This window comes from Lichenostomus cassidix, chromosome 1Aa, assembly GCF_008360975.1.
Source record: "Lichenostomus cassidix isolate B80296 chromosome 1Aa, HeHo_3.0, whole genome shotgun sequence".
In the NCBI taxonomy this organism is placed as follows: domain Eukaryota; kingdom Metazoa; phylum Chordata; class Aves; order Passeriformes; family Meliphagidae; genus Lichenostomus; species Lichenostomus cassidix.
This window is the reverse complement of record NC_139480.1, coordinates 39,078-53,512: the sequence shown is the minus strand read 5'-3', so window position 1 is coordinate 53,512 and position 14,435 is coordinate 39,078. Positions and strand designations below refer to the sequence as shown.

The 14,435-nt window shown below is 60.5% G+C and overlaps 3 protein-coding genes and 2 long non-coding RNA genes across 12 annotated transcripts in view; 2 read left to right on the top strand and 3 right to left on the bottom strand.

The window, feature by feature from the left end:
* Positions 1-14,435, bottom strand: part of LOC146442951 (acrosin-like) — a 73,634-nt gene that overhangs the window by 31,850 nt on the left and 27,349 nt on the right. The window lies entirely within an intron of this gene.
* On the top strand, positions 1,864-3,183 carry LOC146442960 (uncharacterized). Its single transcript, XR_014856165.1, has 2 exons — positions 1,864-1,935; positions 2,081-3,183. It is a non-coding gene; the product is annotated as an uncharacterized LOC146442960 (long non-coding RNA).
* On the bottom strand, positions 2,476-8,395 carry LOC146442959 (tetraspanin-33). Of its 8 annotated transcripts, none has more exons than XM_085080188.1 (8): positions 6,612-6,687; positions 6,427-6,522; positions 6,053-6,181; positions 5,513-5,674; positions 4,682-4,959; positions 4,104-4,634; positions 3,762-3,943; positions 2,476-3,593 (listed from the first exon to the last, which is right to left on the bottom strand). In XM_085080188.1, exons 2-8 carry the CDS (start codon positions 6,468-6,470, stop codon positions 3,540-3,542), a joined length of 1,380 nt encoding a protein of 459 aa, XP_084936314.1. In that variant the 5' UTR covers positions 6,471-6,522; positions 6,612-6,687; the 3' UTR covers positions 2,476-3,539. The 8 variants fall into 8 exon arrangements, with proteins under 8 accessions (XP_084936314.1, XP_084936343.1, XP_084936324.1 ...); XM_085080217.1 differs by having other exon boundaries at positions 4,274-4,634; XM_085080253.1 differs by lacking the exons at positions 2,476-3,593; positions 3,762-3,943; positions 4,104-4,634 and adding exons at positions 6,785-6,912; positions 7,009-7,066; positions 8,179-8,395 and having other exon boundaries at positions 4,724-4,959; positions 6,612-6,686.
* On the top strand, positions 8,602-14,392 carry LOC146442957 (uncharacterized). The gene is made up of 3 exons (XR_014856159.1): positions 8,602-8,692; positions 9,258-9,413; positions 14,204-14,392. It is a non-coding gene; the product is annotated as an uncharacterized LOC146442957 (long non-coding RNA).
* Positions 10,607-13,969, bottom strand: LOC146442958 (uncharacterized). The gene is made up of 5 exons (XM_085080168.1): positions 13,934-13,969; positions 13,160-13,249; positions 12,323-12,703; positions 11,657-11,782; positions 10,607-10,963 (listed from the first exon to the last, which is right to left on the bottom strand). The coding sequence occupies exons 2-5, from the start codon at positions 13,215-13,217 to the stop codon at positions 10,875-10,877; spliced, it is 654 nt and encodes a 217-aa protein (XP_084936294.1). The 5' UTR covers positions 13,218-13,249; positions 13,934-13,969; the 3' UTR covers positions 10,607-10,874.

Genomic DNA, 14,435 nt, shown 5'->3' with positions numbered 1-14,435 from the left:
CCATCTCCAGCCTCTGATAAACCATTTTCTATATGTACCCATCCCCATTCCCCTGCTATAGTTTTCTATAATTTACCCATCCCCACTCCCCTGCTATATTGTTTTCCATACTGTACCCATCCCCAACCTTTGCTATACAGTTTTCTATCCTGTACCCATCCCCAGCCCTTTGCTATACAGTTTTCTATACTGTACCCATCCCCATTCCACTGTTATACACTTTTCCATACTGTACCCATCCCCACTGCCCTTGCTATACAGTTTTCTATACTGTACCCATCCCCAGCCCTCTGCTATACACTTTTCCATACTGTACCCATCCTCAGCCCCCTGCTACAGAGTTTTCTATCCTGTACTCATCCCCAGGCTCCCTCTACACAGTTTTCTATACTGTACCCATCCCCAGCCCCCTGCTATACACTTTTCCATACTGTACACATTCCCACTCCCCTTCTATACACTTTTCTACACTGTACTCATCCCCACTCCCCTTCTATACACTTTTCCATACTGTACCCATCCCCAGGCCCCTGCTATACACTTTTCCATACTGTACCCCACCCCGCTCCCCCTCTATACACTTTTCCATACCGAACCCCTCCCCAGCCCCCCAATATCCCACCCCCTCCCCATTACACCCACACTCCCCTCCAAACCCCCCCATCCCCACCCCTGGCCCCCTTCCCCGCTCCCCATCCCCCTCCCGCCCCATCCCGGGCCTCTCCCGCACTCTCCCCGCTCCGCCGCCGTACCGGACCAGAGCAGCAGCTTCCCGTGCGCCTCCTCCTGCGAGGCGGAGTCGGCGGCCAGCAGCGTGGAGGTGGCGGCGTAGGGCAGCGCGGAGCCCAGGCAGGCTCCGAAGCGGAGCCGCTCGCAGGGCGCGGGGCGGCGGCAGCGCGGCGGCCCGGCCGAGGCGTTGGGGGCGGCGGGGCAGCGGCCGCCCAGAGCCAGCGCCAGAGCCAGCGCCAGCGCCCAGCGCCGCCCGCCGCGGCCCGGCCACATCGCGGCGGAGCTCGGCGGGCTTAGGGCGGCTCGGAGCGGGGCGAGGGGCCCGCCATGGCCCCGCCGCCTTTGTTGGGCTCGCCGGGAGCGAGCGGAGCGGAGCGGGCCCGCTGCTGCTCCTCCTCCGCCTCCTCCTCCTCCTCCTGGGCCGCCCGGGGCCGGGCCGGCCCGCGCCCCCCGCCGGGCGGGCTGAGGGAGGGAGGGAGGGCGGAGGGCTGAGGGAGGGAGCGGCGCGGCGGAGGGTAAGAGACGCGGGGAGAGGGAAAGGCGCTTTGCGTGAGGGGAAAGGCGCTGGGAAGTGAGGGAAAAAGAGGGTTTTTGGGAGGAAGGAGTGGCCTTCGTGAGGGAAAAGTTGCTTTTCGTGAGGAAAAAGTTCCTTTCGTGAGGGAAAGGCGCCTTTCGTGAGGGGAAAAGGCACTGGAAAGGGAAAGAAAGTGGTTTTTTGTGAGGGAAAAGTTGCTTTTTGTGAGGAGAGAGTCTCCTTTGTGAGGAAAAAGTTCCTTTCGTGAGGAAAAAAGTTGCTTTTTGTGAGGAAAGAGTCTCCTCTGTGAGGGGAAAGGCGCTTTTCGTGAGGGAAAAGTTGCTTTTTGTGAGGGAAAAGTTGCTTTTCGTGAGGAAAGAGTCTCCTTTGTGAGGAAAAAAGTTGTTTTCGTGAGGGAGAAGTTGATTTTCGTGAGGAAAAGAGTTGCTTTTTGTGAGGGAAAAGTTGCTTTTGTGAAGGAAAAAGTTGCTTTTCTTGAGGAAAGAGTCCCTTTGTGAGGAAAAAAGTTGCTTTTCATGAGGGAAAGTAACTTTTTCTGAGGAAAAGGTTCGTTTTTCGGAGGAAAAATTCACTTGTAAGGAACAAAGTAACTTTTTTGTGAGGAAAAAGTTGCTTTTCGTGAGGAAAGAGTCTCCTTTGTGAGGAAAAAAGTTGCTTTTCGTGAGGGAAAAGTTCTTTTTGTGAGGGGAAAGGCGCTTTTCGAGAGGGGAAATCCACTTGTGAGGAACGAAGTAAGTTTTTATGAGGAAAAAGTTCACTTTTTGGAAGGAAAAGTTGCTTTTCTTGAGGAAAAGGTTCCTTTTGTGAGGAAAAAAGTTGCTTTTTGTGGGGAAAAGTCATTTTTGTGAGGAAAAAGTTGCTTTTCGTGAGGAAAAATTTGCTTTTTGTGAGGGGAAAGTTGTTTTACGTGAGGGAAAAGTTGCTTTTGTGAGGGAAAGTCACTTTTTCTGAGGAAAAGGTTCATTTTTTTGAGGAAAAATTCACTTGTGAGGAACCAAGTAACTTTTTATGAGGAAAAAGTTCATTTTTTGGAAGGAAAATTTCCTTTTTTGAAGAAAAAGTTCCTTTCTGTGAGGAAATATTCACTCGTGGGAGAAAAAGCCACTTTTTCTGAGGGAAAAGTTCCTTTTTGTGATGAAAAGTTCACACATGAGGAAAAAAAGTTATTTTTGTGACAAAAAAGTTCCTTTTTTTGCAGAAAAGGTCACTCATGTCAGGAAAACCTCATTTATTATGAGGAAAACACCAGTTGTGTGAGGGAAAATCCACTTTTTGTGAGAAAAATGTCCCTTTTTTGTGCAATAAAATGTCTTTGTGATGAAAAGGCCTTTGTGAGTAAAAAGTTACTTTCTGGAGGTGAAAAGTTGTCTTTGGGGCAAAAAACCCCCACTTTTGGGAGGAGAAAAGTTGGTTTTGGGGGAACAAAAGTGATTTTTAGGGGACAAAAAGCACTTGATTGGGAGAGAAAAGTTTCCATTTGGGGACAAAACTTATTTTGGGGGAAGAGAAGTTACTTTTTGGGGACAAGAGACACTTTTGGGTGGGAAAAGTTACTTTTTAAGGGGAAATATTACTTTTTTGGGGGGGAAAAGTCACTTTTCAGGGGCAAAAATGTGCTTTTTCAGGTTAAAAGTTACTTTTTTGAGGGAGGAGTGATTTTTTTGGGGGGAAATCAATTTTAGGAGAGAAAATCACCTTTGTGGAGAGAGAAGTTGATTTTTGTGGAGGAAAATTCCTTTTTTTAAGGGCAAGTTACTTTCTTTGAGGGAAAATCAGTTTGTGGGGTACAAAAGACAGTTTTTTGGGGGAGAAAAATTGCTTTTTGGGGAGAAAAAATGGGGTTTTGGAGGAAAAACCACTTTTTTGGAGAGCAGCTTTGTAGATTAAACTTTTTGGAGAAGTTTTAGGCAGAGGAAAAATCCCTTTTTTTGTGGGGAAGTGTCACTCTTCAGTGAAGCAATCCCTTTTGAGGGTGAAAAAATCACTTTTTTGGGGAACAAGCCTCATTTCGGAGGTGGATGAGGTGGATTTTGAGGGGAAAAAAAGCCAAAAAGGAGGTTTTTTGGGGCAGAGGAGCCTCCCGGCCGCACACAAAGAGCCGCATCCCGGCTGCCTCCGCGGGAAGGACCACCCAGCCTGAGCAGAAGGGAAAATTAAAAAGAAAAAAAGAAAGAAAAAAAACAACCTAAAAACTCCACCCACGGGTTTGCGACAGCTCCGAGCGGCGGCGGCCAGGCCCGGTGTGTGGGGTTGTGCTTCATCCCCTCTTCTGCCCTCATTTTGGGGTGTCACACCGGCATGGCAGCACAGGGATGGGGCACAGGGTGGCCTCTCCGTGTCCCCAGAGCCACCGCGGTGTCCCCGCACGGCCGGGGTGGGGGTGACATCTCCTTGTCCCCAGAGCCACCGCGGTGTCCCTGCACAGCCAGGGTGGGGGTGACCTCTCCCTGTCCCCAGAGCCACCGCGGTGTCCCCGCACGGCCGGGGTGGGGGTGACATCTCCTTGTCCCCAGAGCCACCGCGGTGTCCCCACACAGCCTGGCAGTGTCCAGCCTGCTCTCTTTATTGTCCATGAAAGCCACAGGAAGCAAAACTGACCAGTCCGTGAGGGGCTTAGCACCCCCGGCTGTCCCCTCAGCCCTCCCGTGGTCTCGGCTGGCCTTGTCCCCACGGGACACGGTGACAGTGGCACCGGCGGTGAGGGGAATGTGCAGCCCTCCATGCCCTCGACTGGCCTTGTCCCCGCGGGGCTGGTGGCACCGGCGGTGCAGGGAATGTCCCCGTCGTGCAGCCCACCCGTGCCCTTGGCTGGGCTTGTCCCCACAGGACACGGTGACAGTGGCACCGGCGGTGCAGGGAATGTCCCCGGCTGTGCAGCTCTCCGTGCCCTCGGTTGGCCTCGTCCCTGTGGCACACGGTGACAGTGGCACCGGCGGTGCAGGGAATGTCCCCGGTTGTGCAGCTTTCCATGCCTTTGGCTGGCCTTGTCCCCGAGGGACACGGTGACAGTGGCACCGGCGGTGAGGGGAATGTCCCCGGTTGTGCAGCCCTCCATGCCCTCGGCTGGCCTTGTCCCCGCGGGGCTGGTGGCACCGGCGGTGCAGGGAATGTCCCCGTCGTGCAGCCCACCCGTGCCCTTGGCTGGGCTTGTCCCCACAGGACACGGTGACAGTGGCACCGGCGGTGCTAGAATGTCCCCGGTTGTGCAGCCCACCTGGGCGAAGGCAGCTCGGTGCACGGACACGCAGACAAACAGACAGACGGACAGACATCCTCCTCCAGCACGCGTGGAGAGGGGAAGCACATGGCAGTGCAAAGCGTTGTGCACGGTCTGTGCAGCAGCAGGACGGACAGACAGACAGACAGACAGCGATTCCCCGCGGCTGACCGAGCTCAGCACATCAGCCAGACAGACAGACAGCGATTCCCCGCGGCTGACCGAGCTCAGCACATCAGCCGAAGGCACAGAGTCCCCGCGCTCCCTGCGCCGCCCTCTCGCAGCACGGCGGCACCGCGGGTCCGCGTTCCCTGCGCTCCGGCAGAGCCCCGCCGGCTCCTCCCGCCGGTCCGGAATTTGGGAACGCGGGCCGGGATCAGTACCAGGGGTCTGCCCGGTGCTGCTGGTTGTAGAGCTGCAGCTTGATCTGGTCGCGGATCTGGTTGATGAGGAGCTGAGCCAGCGCGATGCCCACCAGCTGGAGGGGAGGGACAGAGAGAGGGGAAGGGGAAAGAGAGACGCAGGGAAGGGAGAGAGGGAGTGGGAAAGGGAGGAGGAGAGAAAAGGGTAGGTAAGAGGAAGGGGAGATAGGGAGAGGGAGGGGATGGGGAGAGGAAAAGGGGAAGATAAAGGGAAGAGGAGAGAGAGAGAAGGGAAAGGAGAAGTGGGGAGGAAAAGGGAGAGGGAAGGGGGAAAGGAGAGAGGGAAGGGGAGAGGAAACAGAAGGGAAGAGGAAGGGGAGAGAGATAAGGAAAGGGAGGGAAGGGGAAGAGTGAGAGGAAGAGGAAAGAGAGAAAGGGAGAGAAAGAGCAAGAGGGAGTGCAGAGAGAGAGAGAGAAAGAGGGAGAGAGAGGTGCTGAGGGACACCAGGCAGTGTCACCCATACCCCCCATGCCTGACATCTCCACCACTCCACCCCAAACCCCAGCCCAACTCCCCCATCTTGCAGTCAGCCACGCCATGAAGACAACTCCCAGTAAAGCCCACAAGGAGGAGCTTTGGGATGGACCCTTCTCCCCGCAGTGCCGTACCTGGGGCAGGGCCAGCCCCAGGGTGATGCCCCCCAGCAGGAACAGGTTGCTGTGGATCCAGTTGACCAGCTTGTCGATGCAGCCGTTGGTGTGGATGACGGCACTGGCCTCCAGGTAGCCCCTGGCCTGCATGCCGTGGCCACACATGGTGTTGATGACGGCCTGGAGAGGGGACAGAGCACAGAGGGGCTGGGGACAGAACACACCGGGTCCCTGCTCTTGGGGGGTGGTGTCCCCTTCCTCGGGTGTCCCCACCCCAGCCCTCCAGAGCCACCTGCCCCCAAAGAGACAACCCCAGTGAGGGAGAACTCACCCCACCTCCCCACAGCATCCCCACCTGGGAGTCCCCAAACCCAGAGGGTGGGATGGGGACACAAACCCAGAGGGTGGGATGGGGACACAAACCCAGAGGATGGGATGGAGTCCATCCATTGCCATCAGTTGCCCCCTGTCCTTGGGAAGGACTCTGGGCTCAGCACAGCCCCAAGGGCTGGAGAACAGGCCCAGGGCAGTGTCCCCCGGGGGTCCCCGAGGGCTCACCTGGCCACTGTCGTGCAGGCAGCAGGAGAAGGGGACAGAGCAGCGCTCCCGGCTGGGGTTGGTGGCAGTGCAGTTGAAGTACATGTTCTGGGACCAGTCCTTGTAGGAGACACCCCCACAGCAGCTGAACTGCGGGCAGGGCAGGGGGCTCGGTGGGGAGGGGGACAGCAGGGACAGCACACCCGGGGGGGCCTGCTTGTTCCCCCCACCCACTTTCCCTGCAGCTCTCCCCAGCCAGGACATCACCATGAACATCTTGGAGAGCCATCCAGTGTCCCCAGCCTGTGGCACCCCACAGATTCACGCCTGACCCAAGAGTGGGGACAATCCTCGTCCTTTTGGGGGAACCCCACCCTCCAGACCCCCCAGGTCACCTCCTTCTGCCCAAAATCGATGAGGTTCTGCAGGTCCAGGTCATCCCGGTAGTGCACGATGGCCCCGTTGATGATCTCGCTGACCTTCCCGCGTGCCTGAGGGACAGATGGGGGGACAGCAGCGAGGTTGTCACCCAGCAGGACAGGACTGGGGTCACTCATCATCCTCCCAGCCCCCCCAGTACCTTATCAGAGAAGACAAAGCCCAGCACGCCGGCCGCCAGCTGCAGGAGGAAGATGATGGTCAAGCAGACAGAGAACTGCAGGATGAGGAGTGTGACAGTGAGGGGACCATGGGGGTGACACCGAGATGCCACCAGGGTCCCCATGAGGGACCCCCACCTTCCCCAGAGCTCACCATCTGCAGCAGGCAGATGTTCTCCCGCAAGGAGCCGACGCAGCCGCAGAAGGTGATGAGGAAGGTGAGGATGCCCACCATGATGAGCAGGATGGCAGGGTCCACCGCCAGGCACGCCATCGCCGCCTCTGTCACAACGAGGTGCCACCAGCGCTGTCACCAGCACCCCCAGATCCCCCCAGATCCCCCATTCCAGCCCAAATCATGGCTGGATGGGAACTCACCTGCGTGCTTCAGCAGCCGGGCGTACACCCCCACGGCCACCATCACCATGGAGATCACCTGCAGGGAGGGACAGGGACTGTCACCCCCCAGGTGTCACCACCCCCATCCCGCACCCTGCAGCCCTCCCAGAGGCACAGCTGCCTCAGTTTCCCCTTGTGGCCATCATGTCCCCACCTCCCGGGAGGTCACTTCTGTCCCCACCTCCTGGGAGGTCACTTCTGTCCCCACCTACTGGGAGGTCACCTCTGTCCCCACCTCCTGGGAGGCCACCCTGGCTCTCTACGGGTGGCTGGACACAGGGACGTGGTTTATCAGAAACGAGAAACTTCCTCAAAATTAGGATTGCAAACACGGAAATAACCCACAAAAAATCCCCACGAAAGCATTAAAAACCCCCAAAACGTTTTAAAAAAGCCATCCAAGCAGTTCAAAAGTCTCCAAAACATTTTAAAAAATTCTTAAAACATTACAAAATGCTCAAAACATAAACTCCCTCAAAAACATAAAAAAACTCCCGAAAACCCACAAACAAATAAACAAAAAATCCCCCAGTTAAAAAGCAAAAACCTCAAAAAGGCCCCAAAACTGTGGCGCTTCCATGTGTGAGATATCCATGGGGTGGGCTTGGGACAAGAGGGGTCTCTGTCCCCCCTCCCTGTCACCTGTGTGGGGCCAGGAGGTGAGGCTGTGGGGACCCAAAGGACTCCAAAACCCCTCGGGGAACGGGGAAACCCATTCTGTCCATTCTGAAATGGGGGATCCCAGTGGGGTCCAGGGATGGAGAGGGATTTAGGAATGAGGGATCCCAGTGGGGTGCTGGGGATGGGGCGCTCCGGGGACACCGAGGACAGTGGGGTTCAGTGGGGTCCAGTGGGGTCCAGGGGCGGCGACAGCCCCAAAGCCAAGGGGATCCCCCTTAGTGATGTCCTGAGGATGGAGGTGGGTTTGGGGACCCCGGGAATGCAGGGAATGGGGGATCCCAGTGAGGTGCAGGGATGGGGACATTCCCAAGGGCTGGGGGTCCCGCAGGGGATGGGGTGACCCCAATAGGGTGCAGGGATGGGGACATTCCCAAGGGCTGGGGGTCCCGCAGATGGGGTGACCCCAGCGGGGTGCAGGGATGGGGACAGCCGGTGGCAGTGGGGTGTCCCGGTGCCCGCCGCACTCACCCAGAAGAGCAGGTTGAAGAAGAAGAGCACGTACTTCGCCACCGGGCTCACGAACGAGAAATCGTCCCCGAGGGGCGCGGCGGGGACCGCCACCCGCCGCCCCATGGCCGAAGGGGACCGAGCGGGGCCGAACGGGGCCGAGCGGAGCCGAAGGGAGCCGAACGGAGCCGAAGGGAGCCGAACGGAGCCGAACGGGACCGAACGGGAGCGATCCCTGCTTCCCACCGCAGAGAGCCAAGCGAGCCAAGCCCCACCCCTCGTCCCCTTCCCGCCAGCTCATTGGCTGGCCCCTCCACACTCTGCCATCCCATTGGTTAATCTCCCCGTCACTCAACCGCCACCCGCCCGCACCTGTCTTAAAGGGCCAGCGCACGCCGTTCCCATCCCGTGCGGAGGCAGCGATCGGCCCGAATCCATCCCGAATCCATCCCGAATCCCGCCGGGATGATCCCGCTGTCCCCAACCTGCCCGAACCGCGCGCTCCCCGCCCCACAGAACCCCGCGCCTCCGAGGGGTTGGTGGATTTTATAACGATGGCTGTCATTAATAATTGATTTCTGCCCCCGGTGCTAGTCCTTGAAGGGACACGAGGGACAGCAGGGACGCGGGAGAGTCCTCATCCCTCAAACTCGGCCCGCTGGGGTGATTCGGGGCTTTCCTGAAAGGACGTGGCTGAGTCTGTGACCAGAATTTGCTGAAATCAGCCCAAAAATGTCCAGTGCTGCATCCTCGGTGACCTCTCCAACTGCGAGCCCAAACCTCCTCCATCCCCCTCTGCTGCCCGAGCTGGGAAGCTTTGGCCAATTCTGGCACACTGGGAAAAGCAACAGGTCTTTTTCTGAACAGGATTCCACCCCCAAATCGTACTTTGTGGGTGAATTTTGCCCTATTTTTTTGCATCACATTTCAGTTATTTGGCTGGCGTGGGCAGAGAGGACAGCTGTGACCTTGTCCCGTCACACTGTCACCTTGTCCCTTCACCCTTTGCTTGGAGGGAGCACCAGCTCATAGTTACTATTTAATTTGTCATTATTATTCCATTTTTTATTATTTATTTGCTGTGCCCGGGCTCGGCACAGCTGGAAATCCCCGGGAGCAGAGGGAGGAAGGAGGAACGGTGGTTCCCGGAGGAAGATGTGAGATTCAGACAGAGGAACCGATCCCAAAAACCCCCTTGGTGCTCTAGTGACTCACTAGCGTCTGTCCATCGTGCTGCAGCCCAAATCCACAGCGGGGTGAGGGACAGGGTGACTGGGGACAGGGTGTTTGGGGACAAGGACGGGGTGTGGATGGGACATTGTGGGGACAGGGTGTTTGGGGACAAGGACGATGGGATGTGGATGGGACAGGTTGTGGGGACAGGGTGTTTGGGGACAAGGATAGGATGTGGATGGGACAAGGTGTTTGGGGACAAGGACGGGGTGTGGATGGGACATTGTGGGGACAGGGTGTTTGGGGCCAAGGACGGGGTGTGGATGGCACAGGGATGGGACAGGTTGTGGGGACAGGGTGTTTGGGGACAAGGACGGGGGGTGGATGTGACATTGTGGGAACAGGGTGTTTGGGGACAAGGACGGGGTGTGGGTGTGACAGGGATGGTCAGGTTTTGGGGACAGGGTGTTTGGGGACAAGGATGGCATGTGGCTGGCACAGGGGTGCACAGAGGGCGCAGGGAAGGAGAAGGGACGCTCTGGTGGCTCCGCTGAGCTGCAGTGACCGCGGCGGGAGGAGGAGGAGAAGGAGAGAGGGGGGAGAAGCAGCCCGAGGAGCCCCCGGGGTGCTGCGGGATCCCAAAGATCCCAAAGATCCCAAATTTCCCTCTGCGCCTTTGGGCTATGGGCGGGACAAGGGGGCGTGGCCACGTCAGAGGGGGCGTGGTTTTTGTACGGGGTATTACCATATATGGAGTGATGGGCGTGTCTGTGGGCGGGGCATTCCGCCCACCCCCGGCAGCGCCGCCCAGCGGCCGTGGGGGAGCGAGCGTGGGTGGGGAGAGCCAAATGGGGACAACCCCGGGACCCCCTCAGGTCACCCCTAAATGGGGACATCCCTTACACCCCCTCAGGTCACCCCTAAATGGGGACAGCCCCGGGACCCCCACAGCTTGTCCCTAAACGGGGAAAACCCCCGGGACCCCCACGACCCAGCCCTAAATGGGGACACCCCCTACACCCCCACAGGTCACCTCTAAATGGGGACACCCCGGGACCCCCACAGCCTAACCCTAAATGGGGACACCCCCGGGACACCCACAGCCTAACCCTAAATGGGGATCCCGTCCACGTCCCATCATCCCTGCCTGTAATTCCACTCCAGCACCCTCCCACCCTGTCCCAGCAAGGGGACACAGCCCTGTGTGGCACCCCATGTCCCACCTTGTCCCCGCACCCCCACACCCCACCCTTGCCCAGGACCCCCATCCCTGCCCGAACCCCACATCCCATCCCCCTGCCCCTCGCGGGGGGAAGGAGGGCTCACCCCACTCCGGAGCCACGTGCTTTATTTGGGGTCTGAGGGATTGTCCCTCCAGGCTTTGGGGTCACCCCTGCCCTGCCCCAAGCCATCCTGCAGCCCCTCAGCCATCCTGTCCCTCCCTGTCCCACAGCATCGCCCCAGCCCTGTCCCCCCCAGTTCAGGGGAATCAGGGCCACCTCCTGGGCCGGTGTCACACGTGGGCCTGTCCTGCTGGGGTGACCTCAGGTGTTGAGACTCTTCATGTCACTCAAGGCCACCTCCCCTTCTTCCCCTCCAGCCACGGCTCCGGGCTCCTGAGCTGGACCCTGAGCTGAGGGTGACAGAGAGTGACAGAGGGTGACAGAGAGTGACAAGACACCCGTGTGGCACTCACGGCACACCCGGCAGGGTGAGGAGTGGCACCTGGTGTCCCCATAGAGCTGCTGTCCCCATCCCTGCCCCTGTCCTGATCCCCACCTTCATCCCAACCTCATCCCCATCCCTTCTGCATCCCTTCTCCATCCCATCCCATCCCATCCCATCCCATTCCATCCCATCCCTTTATCCCATCCCTTTATCCCATCCCATTATACCATCCCATCCCATCCCTTTATCCCATCCCATCCCTTTATCCCATCCCTTTATCCCATCCCATTATACCATCCCATCCCATCCCTTTATCCCATCCCATCCCTTTATCCCATCCCATTATCCCATCCCATCCCATCCCTTTATCCCATCCCATCCCTTTATCCCATCCCATTACTCCATCCTATTATTGCATCCCATGCCATCATCATCATCATCTTCATCCCATCCCATCCCATCCCAATCTCCACAAAGGAGTTGGAAAACTTCTCCCCACCCAGAATAATCCCATCCCTGCTTGGACCAGGGGATCTCCAGCTACCCCAATCCCACAGCAGCTACATCCCACCCTCAGCACCTTCAGTGCCCCGCAGGACCCCCGTGCCCCCCAGCACCCACCCGTTCCCCCCAGCACCCCCCGTGTCCCCACACCCACCTGTCCGTCCCCAGCAGTGTCCCCCCCAGCGGTTGCACATGACCACCCCGATGGCCACGGCGGTGAAAGCGGCCGTGAGGACACAAATCACCATGATCATGTCCGGCTCCGCCGCCTTCGGGACCTCTGTGGGGTGACATTGGCACTTGGGGACACGGCCCGGACCGACCCTGCCATGCTCCCTGTCCCGTGCCAGACTGGGAACCCCCAAACTGCCCCGGGGTGCAGAGAGCGGGGCGCTGGGTGCCAGCCGGGTGGGACAAGGGACAGACACATCAGGGAACGTGGGGACATCAAATGTGCCAGGGGGACAGAGCAGGGACACCTGGCACTTCCCAGATGGGGACAGGGATGGAGCAGGGGACAGCACAGGTGACAGACACACCCGGGAATGGGGACACCCCCAAATTCAGAGCAGGGGACACCGGGCACCACCCAGATGGGGACAGGGATAGAGCAGGGGACAGACACACCCGGGAATGGGGACACCCCAAATTCAGAGCAGGGGACACCTGGTACCGCCCAGATGGGGACAGGGATGAATCAGGGGACAGCGCAGGTGACAGACACACCAGGGAATGGGGACACCCCCAAATTCCGGCACCACGCAGCTGGGGACAGGGCTGGACACACCCCGACGGGGACAGTGTCACCCCGCGCTCTCACCTGTCACCGCGGGCTGCAGCACCAGCGAGCAGAGCAGCTGCGGGGCGGCGGCGCGGGAGGCGTAGCAGGAATAATTCCCGAAATCGGGGTCGCTGAGGTTCCTCAGCAGCAGGGACACCCCGGCGTCCCCTGTCCCCGCGGCGCAGAAGGCCACCCTGTCCCTAAAGCGGCTGTCGGGCTGCAGCGGCGGGTGCCAGCCCGGCTCGGTGGGCGGAGGGTGCCAGCCCAGGCGGTGGCTGAGCACGGGGACCTGGTGGCCGCCAGCCTGCTGGGTGCAGCTGAGGGTGACACCGCGCAGGGCACCCCAGGGCTCCGTGCCGCACGGCAGGCACGCGTCCTCGCCGATGGCCGCTGTGACAGTGACGGGGACGGGCGGCGGGTCTGCCGTGGGGACAGCGCGGTCACCCCACAGTGACCCCAGCGATGGCATACAGGGGGACACCGGGGGACACCGCCGGGAGGAGGGGGCTCTGTTGGGGGACAGGGGGTGGCAGCGGGGACACCGGGGGGTGGCAGCGGGGACACTAGGGGGTGGCAGCAGGACACCGGGGGGTGGCAGCGGGCACACCGGGGGGTGGCAGCGGGGACACCGGGGGGTGGCAGCGGGACACCGGGCGGTGGCAGCGGGCACACCGGGGGTGGCACGGGGCCGAGCAGCGGTTCGTGCCCGGCCCGAGGGCTCGCCGGTGCCAAGCCCCGTGAGTCACCGCCCTGCCGGGAATGTCCCCCCCGCCCCGCCCGCCGCCTCGCCGCGCGCCCTCGGGGACAGCGGGTTCCCAAGGGGTCCCCGGGGAGCGGGGGGTCTGCTCGGACCCCTCACCCACCGCCGGTGGCTACCTGCCCGGGCGAGGAGGGGTGACAGAGCCCAGAGCGCCACGACGGGGAGCAGCGCCATGCCGAGGTCCGGACCCGCCTGCCGGGCAGCTCCTGGGGACGCGGGGCGACACGCTCAGCAGCGAGCACCCCGAAACCCTGCGGTCACCCCAGAACCCCGGCGTCACCCCGAACCTCGCGGTCACCCCAGCGGGGCGCCCCAAACCCAGCCCCCCGTGGCGAGGGAGGGACCCCGGGGACATCCGAGCGCCCCACGCGGTGTGAGAAGGGGACAATGGGAAGGGGCGTGGGGATTATGGGGCTGGGGGCTGGGCAATCTATAGGGCACGGTCCGGGGGGTTTATGGGGCTGGAGGCTGGGCAGCTATAGGGCAGGGGGGCTATGGGGCGGGGGGATTGGGGCATCTCTAGGGTAGAGAGCTGGGGGAGGTATAGGGCAGGGGCAGGGGGGTTATGGGGTTGGGGGCTGGGGCAGTTGTAGGGCAGGGGGCTGGGTGGCTCTATGGCAGGGGGCTGGGCGGCTCTAGGGCAGTGGCGGGGTGGCTCTAGGGCAGCGCGGTAAGCTGCAGCCCCCGCCCCCCGGATGCTCGGAGCCCCCGGCCCCGGATGCTCGGAGACCGGAGAGAGGGGACATCCCCGAGCCCGCCATTCCCGGGGAGCGGGGACACCCCCGGCCCCGCCCGGGCAGAGGGGACACCCCCGGCCCCGCCCGGGCAGAGGGGACACCCCCGGCCCCGCCACCCCCGCGAGAGGGGACAGCCCAGCCCGCGCCCCTCACCGTGGTCCGGCTGTCTCCCGCCCGCCCGAGCCGCGCTCAGCCCAGCCCAGCCCCGCCCAGCCCCGCCCTGCGCCACCGCCCCGCCCCGCCAGATGTGCCTCCCTGCCCATCCAGATGTGCCTCCCCCAGCCAGATGTGCCCCCGGCCCTGCCCGCTGCCCCCAGGCCCGGCGGTGCCCCTGCGAGCTGCGGCTCGCCCTGCTGGGTCGCGGCCAGCTGTGACTCAGTGGTGTCCCTGCCAGCTGTGACTCACCTGCCCGCGCCCTGCCAGATGTGCGCTGCCCGCCTGGGCCCCAGCCAGATGTTCCTCCATCCACCCATCCATCCATCCATCCATCCATCCATCCATCCATCCATCCATCCTCCTGCCCATCCAGCTGTTTCCCTTACCCATCCAGATGTGCCCATCCCCACCCACCACGGCAAATGCAGGAAAAGGTCTGAAACCATTTTTATAAATATATTCTCTATATATTTATATTCTCTATATATTTATATACATT